Raw genomic sequence first — 22,137 nt, 5'->3', positions numbered from 1 at the left:
GCCTTTATGCAGACAAATACATTTACTGCACCCAGCATTTAGCTTGTCAGAGTGGTTGTTGGAGTGCCTCTGTGCGGCTGCAGAGTTCATATGCAACTTCTTCCAGATAGATTGATTGATTGATTGATTGAAGACTTTATTAAAAGTACAGTTTCATGACAGTACAGTCAAGCCAAGGTCAACTAAAAGGAGATCCTAGTAAGCTTTTCGGCTTATTTACACAGGAAACCTTTATGTATCTCATATAACCTTGAATGACGGACGGATAGAACTCCATCATTTGCAAAAGGGTGGCCCTGCGATTTTCACTTGCAGGGGGGGCCTGCGATTTTCAGGGACAATAGTAGATTAAATGGTTAATCGGTTATTCAATGAATTTATACATGCATATCAATACCTATTAGATATGTCACAGCAGGGCATGTATGCATATCAATAGACCATTGTCTGAACCTGTTAACTCATGTAATGTATGTGTAAGTGCCGGCCACTTGACATCATTCAAACCCCCCCCCCCCCCAAACACTGAATTACCAATGCTTGGTTCCAAAAGGTGCCCTTTTTTTCACTTGAGCACCCCCCCTTCAAAATGTCTCTGCACGCCCCTGCCTCTTAAAGTGATCCCTGACAAGTAAGCCATGTAGGCCTTATTATGTTATAATAACCCTCTTTAACCAAAATATACAATTTAAAACACTTACAATATATTCCTTTGAGAGAAAAAAGTTATATTTTCCAACCCATGGGGGAGCCATTGCACTGTTCGTCGCATGCAGTGATGACGTAGAAGATACATTTTGGCTGGTCGGGCCCATATTAGGTTAATATGGAAGGTCTAAACAACGTTCTCTTTACAATATTTAAAACATTGTCTTGAAGCTCAGATTAACAGTAGTTAGTAGTGTGGTGCTTTTCTGTTCTGTTCAATCAAGTAGGATGTTTTGCCGGTTAGTAAAGTGTTTAATTCAACATCTAAAACTTGTTTACACCGCCATTTTAAATTGGCCCGTCCAGCCAAAATGTATCTTCTACGTCATCACTACATGCGACGAACAGTGCAATGGCTCCCCCCATGGGTTGAAAATATAACTTTTTTTCTCTCAAAGGAATATATTGTAAGTGTTATTGTAACATATTAAGGCCTACATGGCTTACTAGTCAGGGATCACTTTAAAGATGTATGTGACATCACAGAACACACATGAAGGAACTGCTTGGGTGATTAGGGCCATTGTTATCTGTCTGCACCTTTGAGAGCCAAGCTCTTTTCAGATTCCAATGAGCTATGTCCAAAGCAATTGTTTCATGTTAACCCTCACTTCAACTGTTCTCTGTTCAACAGCTCAACGGGGGCCCATGCCCATGTTGGTTAAAAAAATGATAATAATCTCATGAGGCCCCCAGCCTGTGTGGGGCTGCCTATTTTGCCTGTATGGACTGCACAGCCCTGTTTAAGAGTAGCTTAATGAATGGCCACAGTCAGTGCGCAGCAGGCTCCACCAATCACTTAGCTTACTTGTTAAAAGCAACATATTATTAAGACATGACAGTAATATGGGTGCAAAATGTACTAGCCCCATATAAACGTAAAATATACTCTCCTCCCTAGCTGTGGGCATATTAGTCCCCCCAGGAATCCGCGGAGAAAAAGTTCTGATTCCGCGGTGAACAATCCTGATTCTGCGGAGAGCAATTCTTGATTTCCGCGGCTTGAAAGTTAATATTCCGCGGGCATTAAAAAACTACTTAAAATGACCAGTTATGAAGCAAATATATTTTTTTATGTAATAATGAAGTAGAAATGAACTTATGAAATGAATTGCAATACCAAAACACTGTGAAACATTGTGGTTATCAAATAATCAACATCAATATTCTCTTTGTCCCTCTTGGGCAGATTTATTTATATGTGCCAGGCATGTCACGTGGATGGAATTGGGAAACAGGGATTTGAGGGCAGACTTGTAGGCCTTAAGCATACAGTATATGCAGCATTGTCAGTATCAAAATAAATCACATCCTCTTGTTTCACTCCAAAGTCATTTAGAGTCTGCTGCATTTGCCACTGTTGAATGATTGCATTTGTCTAAGAAAACAGTGTCAACCAGGTAGCTGCGGATTTCACCAGATTCATCCTTGATGAGTGGAGACACTATTATGTTGAGCATGCAGCGTCCTTCTGAATCAGAGAGAGAGAGAGAGAGAGAGAGAGAGAGAGAGAGAGAGAGAGAGAGAGAGAAAGAGAAAGAGAGAGAGAGAGACCTTTATTATCCCAAGGGGGAAAATCAGTTGCCCAGAGGCAGCACAGCAGTGTAAGGTTATTTACAAAGTTACAAAGAAGTATGAAAAAAATAAAATAAAAACAAGAACAGAGTACAGTAAAGAGCAAGGTACATCAAGAAAGGGAACCTCTTACCTCTCTTGCAGTTGTGTATGTCCAGGGATGGCCCACATTCATTTCTCTGTTTTGCAATTAGAAACTTCTCATCAAGGGACTGTCAGACCTGGACAGTGGTGATGTACAAGCCTGATGTACAAGCCTGCCAAAAAGCCTGCCAAAACAGAATACAAAACACAATACATTGATTGTACATATTTTGATCAAATAGTACAGTTATATGATTATACAATGGAGCTAAACTAAAATGATTTATTTATCTACCTTGACTAATTCATACTTTTTCATATCAAGGTCCAATATTTATTCATTATTTAATGACATTTATCCTCTCACTCAGACCCAAAACATAGCATATTTTGTTATTGTTGGATAACATTTTGTTCACAATTCTATGCTGTATTGATTTGATGTTGGTGCCATAGATAGAAGAGATAAACAGGCAACATGTTGATAAAAATAGCAACTCTCCTACATTCTCTAATTGTATAGACTTTGGATATTGTAAATTAATGAATGCAGATTTTTAACAACAATTTAACTCTTGAGAGTGTAAAATGAAAACAAATGGACCCATGATTAAACCAAATGGACCCTTATGGGTTTCATTTATAGTTAAATATAGCGTCCATTTGGTTAACAACACTCAAGGACGACTGGTTGAAAACCACTGGAGCACAAGTCAAGAATACATTACTAAAACGATAGCATACCTTCTCTCGTTCCTCTGCAGCCACGGTTTTGCTGGCGATTGTGGTTGTGATGTTTTTTTGTCTTTTTAAGACAGTGTCTGCGGGTGTTGCTTGTTTTCTCTTCTGATGAAAGCAGCCAAGTGGTCTTTGATCGTTGAGTTGCGGCGGTGATCAAGGACTGTATTCTCCTCCCGTAATTCTGTGTATGATTTAGCTCTTTCAGCATAATATATTCCCCTGCCTACTCTGAGGGCTCGGACCCGGCCTCGTAGCCGGAGGTCGGAGAAATCGCTCCATTACTCCATGTGCGTCTTTCTCACTGTGAGTCAATATAAACAGTCAGACGATGTGCCTAGTTCCATTAAAAATCAGCACCATCCGCTCTGGTATCGTCACCACACACGAGACACAGCACATGAATGCATGCCACGGCAAACAAAGCCATTTCCGTTTCCGTATCCGGCCCGAGGACCGGCTAGGCTGTGAGTCTTGTCCGTCTATATCACCGCGACATCTAGCGGCCGGGAAGAAAACTACATGTAAAATGTAATATTCTGCACCTCGTCTTGTCCTATTCTGCGGACTGCTATGATATCCGCGGGAGGCTCTGATATCCGCGGAGGGCTTCGATTTCCGCGAAAATTTCCGTGATCGCGGAATCGCGGATTCCTGGGGGGACTAGCATATGCCATAGGCCTATGCACATATGAACCTGCCGGTCTGTCCAATAGAAAGTTGCAGAGCATGGAGTTAAAAAAAAAAACAAGTACAAGGTTACATGCGCAAAAATAACAGATTTACAAGCTATCAACACCGTCGGATAGATAGTACATTAGCTTGCAGATCTGTTCTTTTAAGCATGTGCCACCGCGCACAGAGAGAGAGAGAGAGAGAGAGAGAGAGAGAGAGGAGAGAGAGAAAGCGAGGAGGCGAGAGACAGACAGACGATTTGTACTGTCATGAAACTGTACTTTTTTCTATTGCAAACTTCTAATACATTCTTCAATCAATCAATCAATGTGTGTGACGAGAGAAAGAGAGGGAGAGCGAAGGAGACGAGAGACGAGAAAGAGAACAAAAAAAACGATATAGGGTCGGAGGAGGGTAATGCTGGGTTAGGAGCGTACGAGCGTTGTCATTGTGAGTCTGTCTGCAGCGTGTGTGTGAGGGTCGAGTGAGACTTGTTTTTTTCATTGTCGAAATACCGTGCCGTCTTGTCGAACGGTTGTCGTGTCGGACAGTTGTCGTGTCGAAACATTGGCGTCCTTTTTTTCGAAAAAGGGTGCCGTCGAAACAGCGGCGCCGAAATCTCGCGATCCCTAAGTCGAACTATCGGCGCGTCGAAATTGCGGGCCGTCGAACAAATGACACGTCGAAATAGCGACACGCTCCCTCCAGAAATCTGTCTCTTTGATACTGGTGAAGAATGACATTATATAAGGCCAGTTCAGTTCATGTCAAGCAAGCAAAGAAAAAGTGTAAAAGCAGTATTTTAAAGAGTTATGATTGCCCCCATGCACTGATGTACTGTACACATGGGGGCAATCATCATAACCCTTTGAAATACTGCTTTTACATTGCCTTTTACACCAACTTTATTGCTGTTAATGGCTAGGTGTCCTCGGCCAGACTGACAGTGCAGTTCAATAAGTGCATACATATAAATGTGTACATACAGTATAAGGTTCAGGACTTTATTGCCTCTTCTAGACTTACTTTGAAGTCTTTACACACGTGCAAAATGCTGTCAAAAGGTAGCTTTGTAGAATGTGATACTGTCTGCTTGTGAAAGGCAGAGTTTATAGTCATCATCAGGTTAGTTTTGAAGCAATATCGTTATATGGCATGAATGTTGTTGTAATTTAGCAATTTCTGATAAATGTATAAAATAATATATTATCGTTGCTACAGCACAATATCGATATCGAGGTATTTGTTCAAAAACATACTCACGTTTGAGTTTCTTCAGCCCTACCCACAAGTATTATTCAGAGAAAAACACTCTCAGTAACACATACCTGTACCGTAAACCAGTCTTCATTTTGTTGACTAATGCCTCATTCACACTACAGATATAGTTGAACGTTTTGCTTGGTAATTCAATGTAATCTCAATGGAAACCAGCTTTAAAGGCTGGATTCCAAGGACAGCCGACATGCCCAGCCTTTAAAGCTGGTTTCCATTGAGATTACATTGAATTACCAAGCAAAACGTTCAACTATATATCTGTAGTGTGAATGAGGCATAAGACTAATGCTGCATTCACACTGAGAGAAGCCAAGCTAATGGTTGGCTTGGTAATTCAATGTATTCTCTATGCAAACCAGCTTTAAAAATGTCCAAGCTTTTTTTCCAGCTTGGAAATTTTAAAAGCTCGTTTGCATAGAGAATACATTGAATTACCAAGCAAACCATTAGCTTGGCTTTTCTGTACGTGAATGAGGCATAAGACTAAGACTAAATGGAATTAACCCCAAATACATCTTTTATCTTTACATTTGAGAATGTAGGCACTTATCTGTTCTTTTTAAATCTTGTTGGTTTTGCACAGAGCGTAGTAGACAGTTGTTACTATATTATTTGCAGAGCAGAGATTGTGTACCTGGCAGTGGCACTGTGGCACACACTAGGCATTGCAGCCGAGCCAGTTTTACTTGAACATTAACATAAGTATTGTATTTGCTACTGTATATTAAGGTGCAATGGCATTACAGCCAAGATGGTGTTTTGATTAGAATTGCTCTGTATTTTATCTGAATCTTTGATATTGCACTGACAGAGCAACAGACAGTAGAACAATGACTTGTTCAGAGTCAGGTGGTTATATTTAGCCTAAAAGACTAAAATGTTTATATATTTAGTCGATTAGACTAAGACTAGACTAAAACAATTTCAGAAGACTAAACCGGACTAAGACTAAGACTAAATCAAAACTGCTGTAAACAAATAAACGCACGCACACCTACCTGTTGGTTGGTGCAGATGGCAGGGGGGAAGGACAGCAGGTATCCAGCCTTCACAGCCTCCAGAGCCACTGACGGCCTCCCAGCAAAGTTATGGAGCAGAGCTCTGCTGACTCCTGAGAGAACCAAGTACCAGCAATCACCACGTAAATGAACTGATCGGTTATAATATGGTGGGCATAAAACACCTCATTTTATGTGTGAAACTATCTTGAGCCAAGGCATTTTAGAAGAAAACTGAAAAACTGTCAAGATCTTGATCTATTATTCCAAGTTATGTTATGGTTGACCTGGCAGGCAATGATCATATTCACACCTGGCCATAACCGTACACACCTTGTTCTCTCATGGTTGCTATGGTGACCTGAGCAGCAGATCTGGAGTGGACGTTCCTGTGCATTGGGGAGGAGGAGAGAAGGAGTCATCATCATCATATGTATTATTATTATTATTATTATTATTCATCAGGGAGTAAACAATATAATATTTGTTTCCTTTCAACCTGGCATACCTATTTTGGGCATATGATTATACTGTAAGTGCAAAAATAAATAAATAAAAAGGAAAGGGAAAAAATAGCAGCTTTGCAAGCGCGCACCACGCCATGATGCAATACTTTGTGAGCTTGTGGATTTGCTATTTTAGCTATTCGTCATATGACACAAATATGTAAGGCTTAAGTGTTTAATTCTTATCTATATTAATTGTGTCATGTATGCAATCATTCAGCAGAGAATCCTTCTATTTAGGAAGACCAGTTTAGCAAACTTTAACTTTTAAAATTATGTCTTGGACTTGGACTAGTCACCTACAGTTACCCTGAGCTGGGAACAACTTGTTCCTTAACAGAATGGTTCTCATCCTTTTTATGTAGAAGGAGGAGGATGGATCGCACACAGTGGCAAGAGTTGTTTTTTCTTTATTGTTGCATTTGCATGGATGAGAAACAAACATTTCGGCTGTAAGCCTTCTTCAGTGTATCAGACCAAACCAACCAAAAAGTCCTCTCATCCTTTTTAGGCGCGACCCCCCAAAATAATCATCTGGGGACCCCCCCTCCCCCCATCCTGACAAGCACTTGGAATTGGAGTTGCGGCATTATATTTAGTTTGACTCGGTTCCACAGATAAATATTGTGAAAGAAGGCTTGTGAGCTTGCAGATCAGCTATTTTCAATTGTTTTGCCCCTTTCTTATATTATTTGACATTTTGGCCAAGGTTTGATTTCTTTTATAGTATAGTTTGTTGATTACTTTTGATGCAATAATGGTATTATTTTTATTTATTTTTTTCATTTTAGGGGCATTACAGTAAAAGTCCTTAAATTGTCACTTTAGAAATGTGATAACCTGTATAAAAACTGTAGTATGTGTAGTCGGGGGATATCTTCAGAAATAGTGTCATATCCTGGAATAAATTCCTTACCGAAAAATGTCTTCACCAATGTGTTTGTAAAGGTGTCTACTGTCTAGTAACACATCTCACAAAGACTGAAATTCAGAGAATCCTTGACAGCTGCTGAAAGTTTGGGTCCCATTAAATTAACTATACAGGATAAAACACACCAAACATAAATATGCTTTAAGTAGCATGTGAGGGGTGAAACTAGGGTTTTTTCATGATTCTGAATCCATTGCAATCATTTGTTTTGCACAAAAAACATTCCTTGGGGTAATGACGGCTCCCCCAAAACTGTGAAAAGTATTGACTCATCACTAAACCATATTTTTGTTGGGGAGTTTTTAGCCCAAGGAATGTTTTTTGTGCAAAACAAATGCTTGCAATGGATTCAGAATCATGGAAAACCCCTAGTTTCACCCCTCACATGCTACTTAAAGCATATTTATTTTGGTGTGTTTTATCCTGTATAGTTGATTTAATGGGATCCCAACTTTCAGCAGCTGTCAAGGATTCTCCTAGGGAAACTGAATTTCAGTCTTTGTGGGTTGTGTTACTAGACACCTTTACAAACACATTGGTGAAGAAATGTTTTGGTAAGGAATTTATTCCAAGTATCCCCCGACTAGTGGGTTTGTTTACTGTTGAGTTAGAAAATAATGTTGCACATTAAGATAATCATCTGGGGGACCCCGCAAAATCCTTTGGGGACCCCCCTGGTCCTGGTAAAAAAACATTCCATTTCAGAAGACCAGTTTAGCAACTTTTAGCTATTGCAAATTGTGTCTTGGACTGGTGCCCTAAAATTCCTCTAAGCTGGGAACAACCTGTTCCTTAACTCAGAGCCTGAGCCAGAATCCCTGTGTTGTCATTCTCAGTTAGCATCGTAAACCACCAACTTCCGGAAATCTCATTCGACATTTGTTGCCATTTGTGATTTCGGGAAGTTCTGGGGAGCCCCTAGGGGGTCCCCAGAGTTACTACAGGGGGTCCTCCAAATCTTTCAGTGAGAGAAACTTTTTTTTCTCCTTTTTTATATTAAAGGGGAAGACCACCCATTTTCAATATTGAAATATGTCATTAATATACCTTAGAGGAGTTGTGAGGAAATAGAAAAAAAAAGTTCCCCCTCTTCTGTGTTGCCTAGAACTGGAGGATTGATTTTTGGGTTTGTATTGTAAAGTACAATGTGTGATGTCATCAAGTTGTACTTAACAATACAAACCCCAAAATGAATCCTTCAGTTCTAGGCAACACAGAAGCGGGGGGACTTTTTTTCTATTTCCTCACAACTCTTCTAAGGTATATTAATGACACAGTTCAATATTGAAAATGGGTGGTCTTCCTCTTTAACCACTTGAACACTAGCGTCCATGTTCTGAGAACTTTATCCAAAAATAGCAAGTTCACAATGTGACCTTGTAGATCGGCTATTTTTGGCAAAGAGCTTTGGTGTAGAGAGGAAAAAGAGCAGACTAAGTGGTTAAATATCTGAAAACACAAATTGACATGAATCCAAAATACAATGATGATTGTGCTGTCAAACAACGAAACTATATGGAATCTATGAAAAGGTTGTGGGGGGTCCCTACTTCATCTCTCTCTCAACTAAGGGGTCCTTGGACTGAAAACGTTGAAGACCCCTGGTTTACGAGGCTAATTCTCAGTAGCCGCAACGGAACAATCTGAGAGAACCTACACAGAAATGACTCGGAGACACCAAGACTTCACATTTAGTGGAAACGGGGCGGTGCATGGGCCATAGAATATATTCTATATATATCACTCTCTATATATACGATCAGCATAGAGTTACACTGTGTAATCCACCGTGTAATCACCGTGGTGGATTCCAGCTGCCAGAAAAAAATAAAAATACATTAAAATTAAAGGAGCTATAGTCAACTTTTTCATTGTAGGGCCGACACTTTGTTTACATCCTAGTCTATAGACTAGAATGTAAACAAAGTGTCGGTCTGACAATGGCCAAAATGATTATTTTATCATTATTTTACACTTTTTGTGGTCATTTTTGAATAGAAACACATATATGAAGCTTATTCTTTTATAAAATATTTTCGAAACATTATTTTTATTTTAGCATCCGTTTTTCAAGAAAAAGTTGACTATACAGTAGCTCCTTTAACATTGAAAACCTCATGGCAGCGAATGCATACGTTAATTAATTAATACGTGGCAGTGTTAGTGTTAAAAATAGCAGATCTACACGCTCACAGCGTGGCACCAAGTGCAGTGCTGCTAGCTTGTAGATCTGCTATGCTTCTGCCAAGTCTTCAAATATTTTGCACTGATTATATAAATAGGCTAAGGTCTTTTAAATCAGTGGTTCTCAAATGTATACGTTCAGCATACAGTTACACTGTGTAATCCACCGTGTATAATCGTGGTTGGCACGCAATGGCGGAAGAGTTTGTTGTTTTGACCTTTATTTATGGTGTGGGAGTAAACTCATGTTCAGCCTATTAAAACCAGGAAAGCATCTGTGTTCCAGTGTTTGGCAAAAACACAATTAAATCGTCAATCGCAATTATTTGTGTGACAATTAATCGTCATGTAAGATGTCATAATGGTGACAGCTCAAGCCCCAAAATACTTTATGGACACCAGGTTGAAAGTGGTTAAGAACAGGGTCGGCTGAGATCAGTCTAATAATATTTCATATTTCTATTGTTCCTGTTCTATTGAAAGACCAGGAATTATTTTATGCTTTAACTATTGAAAAATAGCAGATCTATAAGCCGCGCTGCCAGCTTGTAGATCTGCTATTTTTTTAAAGTCGTGAAAATTTGTGCAAAACTTTGAATAGATGTATTTTTTAAGTGAACGTTTGTAACTAAGATTTTGCTTCTGGGGGGTCCCTGGAACAACACATTTTGAGATGGAGGTCCGTGGCCACATGCATATCATTTGGGGGGGTCCTTGACATACGGTAAACACGTTTGGGAACCATGTGTGTTTCACAAACCCTAGAAGGATTTAGAAGAAAGACACTTATAGAATCGAGTCAAAATATTCAAAGACTTGCACAAATGTTCACGATTTAAAAAAGAAATGGCAGATCTACAAGCTCGCAGTTTGTAGATCTACAGCTTGAGCTATTAGATCTGCTAGTTTTTAATAGTTAAAGCATAAAACAATGTGTTCCCGGCCTATAATGGGTACTCATTCCTCACACGGGCAGGTCCAGCTCCTTGGCGATGTGGAGCTGTTGGATGAAGACGGCCATCTGGTCCTCTCTGTCCTGGGCACTAGGTGCACACCATGGAGTGAAATCCAACCCTATCTGGATCAACCATGGGAGACACAGGAAAAAAGGACACTCTTTTACCAACTATGAAACCAGAGGAAATGTAACCAGCTCTATTTCAAAAACAGCAAACGATTGCAGACACACGTTGTGAGCTCGTAGATCTGCTATTTACGTTATTCGTGATTGTTGAACATTTTTCGAATGTATTGAAATTTGTCATTTTTAAAAATGTTTGCCCATATTGACATGCCCAAAATAGGAATTCCAGGTTGAAAGTGGTTAATGAAGCAGAGATGGATAAATACAGGCATAGATATGTGCATTCATGACGCCAATTATAAAGAGAATCCCTAGTCTAGATGGTTCTATTGCATAAGAGAGGGTATTGTGTGTGTGTGTGTGTGTGTGTGTGTGTGTGTGTGTGTGTGTGTGTGTGTGCGTGCGTGCGTGCGTGCGTGCGTGCTTGCGTGCGTGCATGCGTGCGTGCGTGTGTGTGAGACAGTCTGTGAAGGAACGAGATGCAGTGAGTCCGTTCGTGATTAAAGAAGTTACATGACAAGGGCTCAAGATTAGGAGGCCACAAAGAGTTTGAGTTTTAACAAGTTTAATCTGCTTGATTCTCAAAAGTCTTGTGCCATTTCACTAATGGTCGTCGGGCCACGTATGTGTGTGTGTGTGTGTGTGTGTGTGTGTGTGTGTGTGTGTGTGTGTGTGTGTGTGTGCGTGTGTGAGCGTGCGAGCGTGCACATGAGAGACTCATGCTTTCGGTATCATTAAAGGACCATATAGCCGGTCTGGTGTTATCGACATTACTGCAGACCATCCAATAAACTGTGTTTGATTTTCAAGGAAGCCATTGGATTGCATTCGTTTCAGCACAGTACGAAAATCAACAGGCAGAGACTTGAAACTGTCTTGAGATCGATGGGTTAAAGACATTATATCAGTCTATTTCAATTCAATTTCAACTTTTGACTCAGAGGCTTTCCGCTTTCAGGAAGTAACCAAAAATACACAGGGAAGACATATGCATATTATAACTAGGGCTCTCACGATATGACATTTTACATGACGATTAATTGTCACTCAAATAATTGCCGATTAACGATTTAATTGTGTATTTGTCGTTGATAATTACATTTCTGTTTGGCTTTTAGGCTTTGAAGTTGCATATGGTAGATATGACACATAACCTAAATATACAAATACATTACTGACATATTTGACAACTTAAAAAACTTAAAAGATAACATTGATAGTGGAAATAGCCGATCTATAAGCTCACAACGCGTCGCGATGCGACGCGTTGTGAGCTTGTAGATCTGCTATTTCCACTATTTCTGACATTTTTCAACATTCACGATTATGACGATTATGACAAAATAATTGCGATAATGTCAAATAATCACGATTAGACGATTATGTAATAATTGTGACAGCCCTAATTATAACTACAACCTGGGGTCTATTAGAGTAATGTTAACTCCATAGACACATACAAAACAGAACAAAGTACAGAACTATGGCACCAGCTCTTTAAACCATGCACTTCTTGGTCCTTTTCCTTTATGATGTCAGCCAACATTCAATTATTCAGGAAGGTTTAGTGACAGTCCAAAAATAAAACCCTATTATGCTTTGTTTCACCAGGTCCCCCAGCTAGATTACGACATTTCACGATAATGACATTTTACATGACGATTAATTGTCACTCAAATAATTGCGATTAACTTAATTGTGTTTTTTGTCGTTGACAATTACATTTGTTTGGCTTTTAGGCTTTGAAGTTGCACATGGCAGTCATGACACATAACTTACAAAGACATTACTGACATATTTGACAACTTTATATACTTAAAATAGAACATTGATAGTGGAAATAGACGATCTACAAGCTCACAAAGCGTCGCGATGCGACACGCTTGTGAGCTTGTAGATCTGCTATCGCTTGGGTTCATGTGGTTAGACCAGACAATGGCGTTGGCTTCCCTCTTCTACAGATGACAATGTGGTGACATACCTCTCCACTCCTACTCTGTAACAATCAGCAAAAGAACTCTGTGTGTGTGTGTGTGTGTGTGTGTGTGTGTGTGTGTGTGTGTGTGTGTGTGTGTGTGTGTGTGTGTGTGTGCGCGCGCGCGTGCATGCATTATATTCCACCTCCTACTTCATAACACTCAGCAGAGGACAGAGAATGTGTGCAAGTGTGTGTGTGTGTGTGTGTGTGTGTGTGTGTGTGTGTGTGTGTGTGTGTGTGTGTGTGTGTGTGTGTGTGTGTGCGTGCGTGTGTGTTAAAGTTCAAATCTAACTCGTTTGAATTGGATCCTTTTTGGTGTGTGTGTGTGTGTGTGTGTGTGTGTGTGTGTGTGTGTGTGTGTGTGCGCGTGCGTGTGTGACCAATGATGAAAAAATCTCATACCTGCTGGGTGAACCACAACAATGTGCAAACACAGCCAGATTTGTGAGCTGCTGTGATAGGAGAAGGATATCAAATGGAACCCAACCACCTTAAAGAACATTGTATCCCTGCTCTGCCTGCATGTAACCTTGATGCATGAAAACTGTTACACTCTTTTCATATTTTGTTCCGAATGTATTGCATTGTATGTATTGTATACACTTCTGCTTTGGCAATGTAAACGTATGTTTTCTCATGCCAATATAGCCCTTTGAATTGAATTGAAATTGTGTGTGTGTGTGTGTGTGTGTGTGTGTGTGTGTGTGTGTGTGTGTGTGTTAGTGTGTGTGTGTGTGTGTGTGTGTGTGTGTGTGTGTGTGTGTGTGTGTGTGTGTGTGTGTGTGTGTGTGTGTGTGTGTGTTACTGCCTACTGTACCTCTCCAACAGCGACTAGACGGTCTCTGTGTCTGTAGAAGAGTGGCAGTGCAGACTCCAGGTCCTGAGGAGACACACATTACATTAGTAGTTAAATATTCTCTAAGAGACAGAAAGCGTTTACTGTTTAAGTTTTTCAAATTCAGTTCAAGACCTCCACGGGCTGTCCGTCTGTCACACGTCACACGTCACACTTTTGCCCTGCTCATATCTCCACAACCGTTGCCCCCATCCATGCCAAATTTTGCACACACACTCCTTACCTGCCAAACTACAACCTCCAAGGACCCCCGGAGATCCAGGGACCCCCAGGTCCCTGGGGGACCCCCAGGTGTAAAAAATGACCAAATGTGCAAAAATGACCAAATGACCACCCCAACGGGCCTGCTCACGGGGAATTCCTGGGGACCACCCACTCCTGGTGCTCCAGAATGGATGCAAAAGTGGTGACGCCCCCAGTGGAGGACCCCCTCCACTGCAGCTCACATAAAATGCCGTAACTCGGGCTAGGAGCGTCCGGGAGAGCCGGGGCCGGTACCTATTCGTCCGCCAAGGCAACGCGGAGACCCCACCCCTCATTTCTCACATGGCCCTCTTCTAGCGCCACCATGAGGCCGATTCTTGCAAAACACATTTTTGGACACTGCTCCTAAAATTTTGGCCCTAAAATCACGCAAATCGGTACACAGTATGTCTACACTCATCCCATCAACATGAATCTGTCCCATATAGCGCCACCTTCAGGCCGATTTTTAAAAACACATTTTTGGACACTGCTCCTACAGATTTTGCCCTAAAATCACGAAAATCACTACACAGTATGTCTACACTCATGTCATCAACATGGATCTGGAAGATTTTGGAAATAAGCCCTATTTGTGGAGATAAGCGACCGGTCGCTTATCTCCCGATTAGGGAGTCTTACTGGTATTATTATTTAATTTTCTTTTACAAAATCTCTGTAAAAACATCTGTAATCAGTGGTAAAGGACTCTCCTATACCACTATATCCGATATATTAATTAAATATTATATCTCTGCTGTCGGGCCGAAACCTCCTAATAACTCCAAAATGTTAATTTTCGGGAAAATGAGCTCAAGTGGAGTTAGGAGGTTTTGACCGAAGCACTTTTTACTACTTTTCATTGGTTTGATATTATTTTAACCAACACACAGACATAAAGGATGTTCAATTAACCTCGCCCACCAGGCTTTCTGAGGGAAAGCCTGGTGATCGTTAACAACGGGCGGTTTGATCCGGTATAGGCGGAAACCACAAGCCGAAGAAGCAGCGTCGCTTTGTTTTGGTTCCCTCCGTTTGTTTCCCCAATCCCTATTAAAATGCTCGAGTAGCCTAGTGTAGTCTTGCCAGTCGCTACGAGGTGGAATAAAAGATACATATCCCAAACAATCTTTTCAAAAGCAAAACTACGCCGCATCAAGGAGTTTATAAGGTAGGCCCTAAAAGTATGTCCTTGAGCGCAGGGGAATTATTTGGGGTTAAAACTGAATCCGGTTTGATAGTTCCGGCAAATTGTAGTCCTTTGAGTACTACAACATGACGTAAAGTGGTTTCCTCTCCCGACAGGATCAAACCTCGAAAAGTGAAGTGATCCCAGACTATGTTCAATAGCCCTGATTTATGCCAAAAAAATGAAAAACCTCATAAATGGAGTTAGGCGGTTTTGGCCAGACAGTGACGATATAATAAAGATCTGGCATGGATCAGAGGCTGTACTGTTTTCACACCAAGGGCACCGCCTGCGTAGCACTCATGTTTTCTCTACCTGGGACACCGCTGAGCGAGAAGAGATGTCATTACCTCTTCTCTGTGCTTTCCCAGAAGAGCTGAAGTGAAAACTAAACAGCTGCAGACCAGAGGAAGGTGAGAGGTGTTTAAACAGTGCACTCTTTACCTCTGGCTTCACGCTGCGCTGCTCTGCGCTCCCACAGCCCTGCAGGGGATGGAGGCCCAGGCACGGAGCCACCAGACCTGGGTACCTAGAGGTGGATGAGGGGTGGAGGTGGTTAAACACAAGAACCATAATAACCTCTTATGTCCAAATATATATATCCACGAGTTTCCTACGCCCCATAGTGCATTGCGCAAACGTCTGCACCGAGGTTCCGCCGCCGATTTACAAGCTCACAACGGGTTGCATCTGCGACGCGACGTGAGCTTGTATGTCTGCTGTTAAACCCGGAAGTTTGGTCCTGATAGTCTCCAGTAAACTCCCGCGGAAACTTGTGGATATATATATATATTTTTTTTTCATAAAGTATCGCCATAGCTACTTCAGTGTTTCTCAAATAGGGGTGCGCGAGGGTAGAGCAGGGGGTACAGGAGAACACAGGAATATGTATTTTACCGTTATGGTTAATGACAAAACATTGTCTTTGTGTGAACCTGCGAATCTGTAAATTGTAAAGCCACATTACATCAATCACTTGACTAGTACAACAGTTATCGAATAGAAAGCAATGTTTATGTGACATTATGCTGTTTTATTTTCGACATATTGGCATTGGAACTGGACTTCTGATGAGCTTTTGATAAGCAAAATGCTGTAGTCAGAGGAAGAAATCAGTATAGGGGTACTGCAGCCAAAAAGGTTGCCCTGGCCTAGGTGATCACACTGCAGCGTCACACTAAAGCATCAAAAGTAGCAGATCCACAAGCTCGAAACGTTGCACAAAGCGATGCGTTTCGACTTTCGAGCTTGTGAATCCGTTTGCTACTTTTGCTGTTTTTGAATCCTGAAAAGTAACAGTTTTGGACATAGGAGGTTTCCACCCGCCAGAGGTGATATGCTGGTGTTATGATTGATACAGAGAGTACCTTTTGAATTTATCATTTTGAAAACGATTTAAACTAGTGAAAACAGCCAATCTACAAGCACACAACGCCTCGCACCGCGAGGCGTTGTGTGCTTGTAGATCTGCTATTTTCACTAGTTTTGTGCGACGGTCTCAAATGATGACCAGGGCTTTAATTCACGAAATAACGTGCAAATATGAAGCTTGGGGATACAAGGTTTCTGCCCAACAGAGGTGATATGCTAGTGTTGTGATTGATACAGAGAGTTCCCAGTGTTAACAGAAACAGCATGTGTGTTCTTATGTATTATGTTATCATCAGTGGGTGTGGCAGCAGATAGATGTTAGATGAAGCAGCAAGTCTGTGATGATTGGAATGTTTCCTGTTCTTGAAATGTCAGTTGGTACTCGGTACCAGCAGGGAGAAACACATGGCCGCGTGATAATGTCTCCCTTCTCCCTGTGATGGTAGAAGCACTCACTTACTTTTTTACTTAAAGGAGTACTTCACCACTTTTCAACCTATCTTCATATAATTGGTCCTCACTAAAAAAATAGCTTTTCTTTTTTTTTTTTTTCTCAGAGGAGGGTTGTGGGCAGGTCAGAAACCCATCGTCTTGTGACATCATCATATTGGGAATCCAAGCTAATAGAAAATGCAGGCTTTCTACTCCTTTAAAAGTTGCAATGTTAAAGTGGAAGCCATTGTTCTCGCGATAATACAAATCTAAATATTTTTTTCAAAAATATTGTTTTTCTTTTTGAAAATGATGATGTCACAAGATGATGGATTTCTGAATTTCCCACAGCTCTCCTAAGAGACTTGGACCGAGTAGAAAAAAATTGTGCTATTTTATTATGAACATTAGTGAGGACCTATTATATGAAGATGTGTTGTAAAGTGGCAAAGTCCTCCTTTAAGCAAAAGTACAATTAACACACTAATGGCGAGTGGCGACCGTCAGGTCAGATCCTCTAAATACGGAACAAACTCGTTGTTTCTTTGGCCAACGTCCATGGCGTTTTTTCACAGCGGTAAAGTGATCCGCCTCTCGCTAGCACAGCGGTAACGGGATCCGCCACTACCCCCAAAAACAGGCACAGCTGACTGAGCAGTTGTTGATTAGCGTGAGTGACAGACGGACATAGGCCCGGCGTTCTCATACTAAATGCTCCCTGACGGTCGCAATCAATATTGTAGAAATAGCCTGTTACAAGTACAAGTTTGGTATTCATAATTGACTTGAGTAAAAGTACTGGCATCAAAATGTTCTTAAAATACCAAAAGTAAAAAAGAATACTCATTATGCAGAAGGTCCCATTTCACAAGTTTACAAATATGGACATTGAAAATCCTTTCAATACACGACACACTGTGAGATTGAAGGTCGGCTATTTTCTAATCGCCAAAGCATATAGGTCTGAAGCGGTTTTGTAATAATAAAAATTAAAATCTCCGAAGTAACTAGTAACTCAATTTTCCAAATAATGATACTGGAGTAAAAGTACAATATTTGAGTAGAAGGAAAATTATTGAAAATTAAAGTAAAAATGTATAAATGTACTTTGCACCAATGCCTTCTCCCCAACAACTAACCTTTCTGTGGCTGTGAGCAAGAAACTCATCCACAAAGTACTGTACTGCAACCTAGTGGCCAATAATATAGCCTAGAAATTGAATTGGTCAACTCTCAAGTGTGTGCAGTCTGTGCACATTTCTTTTGTGATACTTTATACATCTGCAAAAATACATCTCTGAGTCAAATATTGTACTTTTCATCCACAACAATTATTAGTTGTTAGTTACTTTGCTGATTTAGATTATTAATACATAACATACTGTATATTAACTGACACATTATGCAGTATTAGTATGGTTTAATCTACCCAGCAACACATAAATTAATTACAATCAGTTAATATGATGGTGAAATTGACTATTCTGCATACCACATTACACTACACTACAAACTAAAGCATATTTTATAAAAAAAAAACAAGACAAACTCCCACTGGCTCTTTTCAGGAAGGGACCGCACCTGACAAAGCCACGCAGCGAAACGTGTCGTGATTTTGCTCAATGAGCATTGAATCCTGTCCATCATCCTTCATTGGAGTGTGCGGTCCCTTCCTGAAAAGAGGAAGTGGGAGTTTGTCTTTTTATACTTTATTTTGTCTACCAGCACCTCCACCCTTGATGTGCACGAGAGCTAGCTGATTGTAAAGTAGATTTTAGTTTCAATACTTTTGTGCTTTTTCACTCAAGTCAAGTTTTTGAACACAGGACTTGTACTTCAACACAGGACTTGTACTTCAATTAATGATGAATCAATTAATCAATCGAAGTAAAATAGCACATTTCATACATCCAGTGTTTCACAGAATAGGTTTAAATTAAAGATAAATAACAGGAGGAGAACAACTACAAAAAGAACAAATGTGATAAAAAATAAAATAGAAACAGTCTTGGGATTGAATAAAGACAGCAGGTGCGGGCTACTTCTGCTACAGTACAGACACTGTTCCACAACACAGCCGAGCTCAAATCCATGTTGCAGCCATGATGTGTCCTTGAGGAAGACCCTGAGATCTTCACTTCTCACTGCGTGTTCGAGATAAGAGAAGATTCTCACTCTGTGTTCTAGATAAGAGAGAAGATTCTCAAGGTCTTTGCACACTGCTGCGTTTTTCGGGCCGAATATCGGAGTGAATTTCGGAGTGCGTGAATAAAAAAATCAACCTCACGTTATGTCAATCACGTTTGCACACTGCCGCCCGTTTCGTATTTATTTTCGGACAAGGGTTGATTTTTTCCGATTTTCGCAGCTGTCGCACTGAGTCCCTTGCTCTCTCTCTGTTTCCTCTCTCTCTCCCTGGCCTACGGCTTTCGGATTTCCAAAACGCAACGAAAACACGCAGTGCAGTGTGCAACCACCTTTACTCTGTGTTCTTGATAAGAGAGAAGATTCTCACTCTGTGTTCTAGATAAGAGTGAAGAGGAAGCAGCAGCACAAAGACATCCTCTGTGAACCAACAGAACCCACCTGTCACTGAGCAGGAGGAGTCTGTCCTCTGTGAAACAACGGGAGGGTGTTTTCTGCTGGTGTTTCAGTCCGAGTGTATCAAAGGGTGATGCGTTCGGAAATGCGCACCGGTTGTGTGCTCAGTGTAGTGAGTGCCTAAACCTAACCCTAATACTAACCCTAACCTCAGTAAAACTATGCCTAGCCTAACCCAAACCTTAACCTTAACCTCAGTAAAACTATGCCTAAACCTAACCCTAACCCCTAACCCTGACCACACCCGGTGCGCATTTCCGAACGCACCCTTTGATACACTCGGACTGAAACACCAGCAGAAAACACTCTCCCGTGAACCAACAGAACCCACCTGTCACTGAGCAGGAGGAGTCTGTCCAACTCCCCCGCCTGCTCTGTCACCGCAACCAGGGTCTGCACCCCGGCCTGTTGGCACGCAGGCGCACACACACACACACACACACACACACACACACACACACACACACACACACACACACACACACACACACACACACACACACACACACACAGCCATGTGTCAAAATAACATTTTGAAGAGCAGTTGGCCAAATACTTGACGGAACTCCAGAACAACCATCAACACTCACCTCTCTGGTCCTCTGGATCACCTCCTCTAGATCCTAGAGACAAAGGATTGACATAGGTTCATTCATTAGTTTTTTCCTGATCTGATCAAATCAAAACATGAAGCACAGCAAAATAATTATACAAAATATGAAAATATCGAAGACCATAGCTGGTGCAATAGTCCAGCCCCTCTTTGACTACGGAGTCCACGTATGGTATCGGGACGCCCCCCAAGCCCTAAAAACTAAACTCCAAACAGCACAAAAGAAACGAATTAGGGTCCTGCTTAACCTTCCCTATCAGACTCACCTCACCGCTACTCACCAGTTAAGAGTGGGGTGGCTCAGAGTAGATGACAGAGTACAGCAACTTGCAATGGGCCTGGTGTACAAGATACACCACTAAGATACCCATGTACCTGGCAAAATACTTTATAAAGGTTAAGGACGTCCATAATTACAACACCAGAGGCAGCGCCACAGATCACGTTCAACCCAGAGTCACCTCAAACAAAGGGTCAAACTCGTTCTTCTGCTATACCACAAAAATGTGGAACGCCCTACCGAAGGCCTTAAAGGAGTGTGGATCTCTAGCATCCTTTAAAATCGCCCTGAAAAAACACTTACAGGCAGCAGCCGTTCGCAACTGGTAAAAACAAACATAGCCCAGCCTTACCCTCCCCTGACCCTTCTTTGTATTTACCTACTGTATTTTTTTATTTTTAAATTGTTCCCCCTTTTTTCCTCACTATATCTACTGCATAGTACTGTGTTCTATCCGTCTGTCATTCAATGTTATATGAGATACTTCAATGGTTTCCTATGGAAATAATAGTCTTTTCTATGATCTCCTTTTAGTAGACCTTGTACCAGTGAACTGTACCGTCATGAAACTGTACTTTTTCCTATGCAAACTTCTAATAGTCTTCAATCAATCAATCAATCAATCAATCAATCAATCAATGTATCTATTAAAAATAACATAGGCCTATACATAATATCTAGCTGTTATCTTAGATAACTTAATGTTAGTTAGTGTATCCTTTGCTCTGTGTAAAGCATTGCATTGCCCTTTTTGTTGAAACTAGTCCTTACCCGTTCAAAGATATGAGCTCCCAAATGATGTGCAGTGTGTGGGTTATGGGATGTGCACTGTGCACACAGTATATGAGGGATGGAAAGTAACTTTAACTGGTGCTTGCATGATGTAGGAGCATCAATGTAAGAAACCCGTTTATTTTAATGGCTCCAGAGATTTTATTCTCAGTATCATTATGCATGTATTTATATTTGCTATTTCAACAACAACAGCTAGCTTACCTCTTCAAACTCTCGGGCAGAGATGTGGCAGTGACAGTCAACGAAACCATTCTCCATTTACAATAAACTACTTGAACGTAATGGAGGGGTAAACCTGTGAAAGTAAACAACTAAAAAAAACTTTATTTTTGTTGTTGTTGAAGTGTCTCGGTGCACGCTCAGCGTGTGGAAAGCGAGGAGCTCCATTCGGCTTGATGATTCTTGCAGGTGGGATTTATGGCTCTTTGAAGTGAGCCGGATCTTTGCGATCCGTTCCTTTTCAAAGAGCCGTTCAAAATACTACATGTAAAAAGCACAAACATTCTTTACTGCAATGTACAAAATACACAAGTTGAAGTGTAATTAAAAATTACTTGAGTAAAAGCACAAAAGTATTGGTATCAAAATGCACTGAAAAAGTCATTTTGGGGGGTGAACTTCACCCCCCAAAATGACTTTTTTTTCCTATTGATTACTCAATCGTGCCATGGAGACTTCAATAATGTGTTGTATTTGTCGCATTCCTAACAAAAATATGATTATAGTACATTAAGCCCCATATTGAATAGAAAGTACTCAATATACAGAACGTCACATTTCACAGGTTTTCCAATTAATAACATTTGGAAAAATCATTTGAAAATAGCAGATCTACAAGCTCACAATGTGTCGCAGCAACGTTACGTGACACGTTGTGAGCTTGTAGATCGGCTAATATTTTCGAATGGCGGAAATGTATATGGCCAAAATGTAGGCCTATATGGGGAACGTGCGTATGACGTTTTGTAGGCCGATTTGGAGTTATCGGCCTACAAAACCAGCGCCATTGCCGAGGGGG

At 40.9% G+C, this 22,137-nt stretch overlaps 1 protein-coding gene across 1 annotated transcript in view; it reads right to left on the bottom strand.

Annotated features, from left to right (window-relative positions):
- Positions 1-21,498, bottom strand: part of tatdn3 (TatD DNase domain containing 3) — a gene marked incomplete at its 3' end in the record, with an annotated part of 23,130 nt that extends 1,632 nt beyond the window's left edge. The window contains exons 1-8 of the mRNA XM_080744175.1: positions 21,321-21,498; positions 20,022-20,054; positions 19,763-19,836; positions 15,472-15,556; positions 13,557-13,619; positions 10,646-10,755; positions 6,390-6,445; positions 6,057-6,169 (exon numbers count right to left, since the gene is read on the bottom strand). Of these exons, the coding sequence (XP_080600301.1) occupies positions 6,057-6,169; positions 6,390-6,445; positions 10,646-10,755; positions 13,557-13,619; positions 15,472-15,556; positions 19,763-19,836; positions 20,022-20,054; positions 21,321-21,377 (591 nt within the window). The 5' untranslated portion in view covers positions 21,378-21,498. The remainder of the gene's footprint in view (positions 1-6,056; positions 6,170-6,389; positions 6,446-10,645; positions 10,756-13,556; positions 13,620-15,471; positions 15,557-19,762; positions 19,837-20,021; positions 20,055-21,320) is intronic.
- Between the last annotated feature and the right edge of the window lie 639 nt (positions 21,499-22,137).

Source organism: Nannobrachium achirus (genome assembly GCF_963921795.1).
Source record: "Nannobrachium achirus genome assembly, chromosome: 16".
Lineage (NCBI taxonomy): Eukaryota > Metazoa > Chordata > Actinopteri > Myctophiformes > Myctophidae > Nannobrachium > Nannobrachium achirus.
This window is presented reverse-complemented; position numbering and strand designations above follow the sequence as displayed.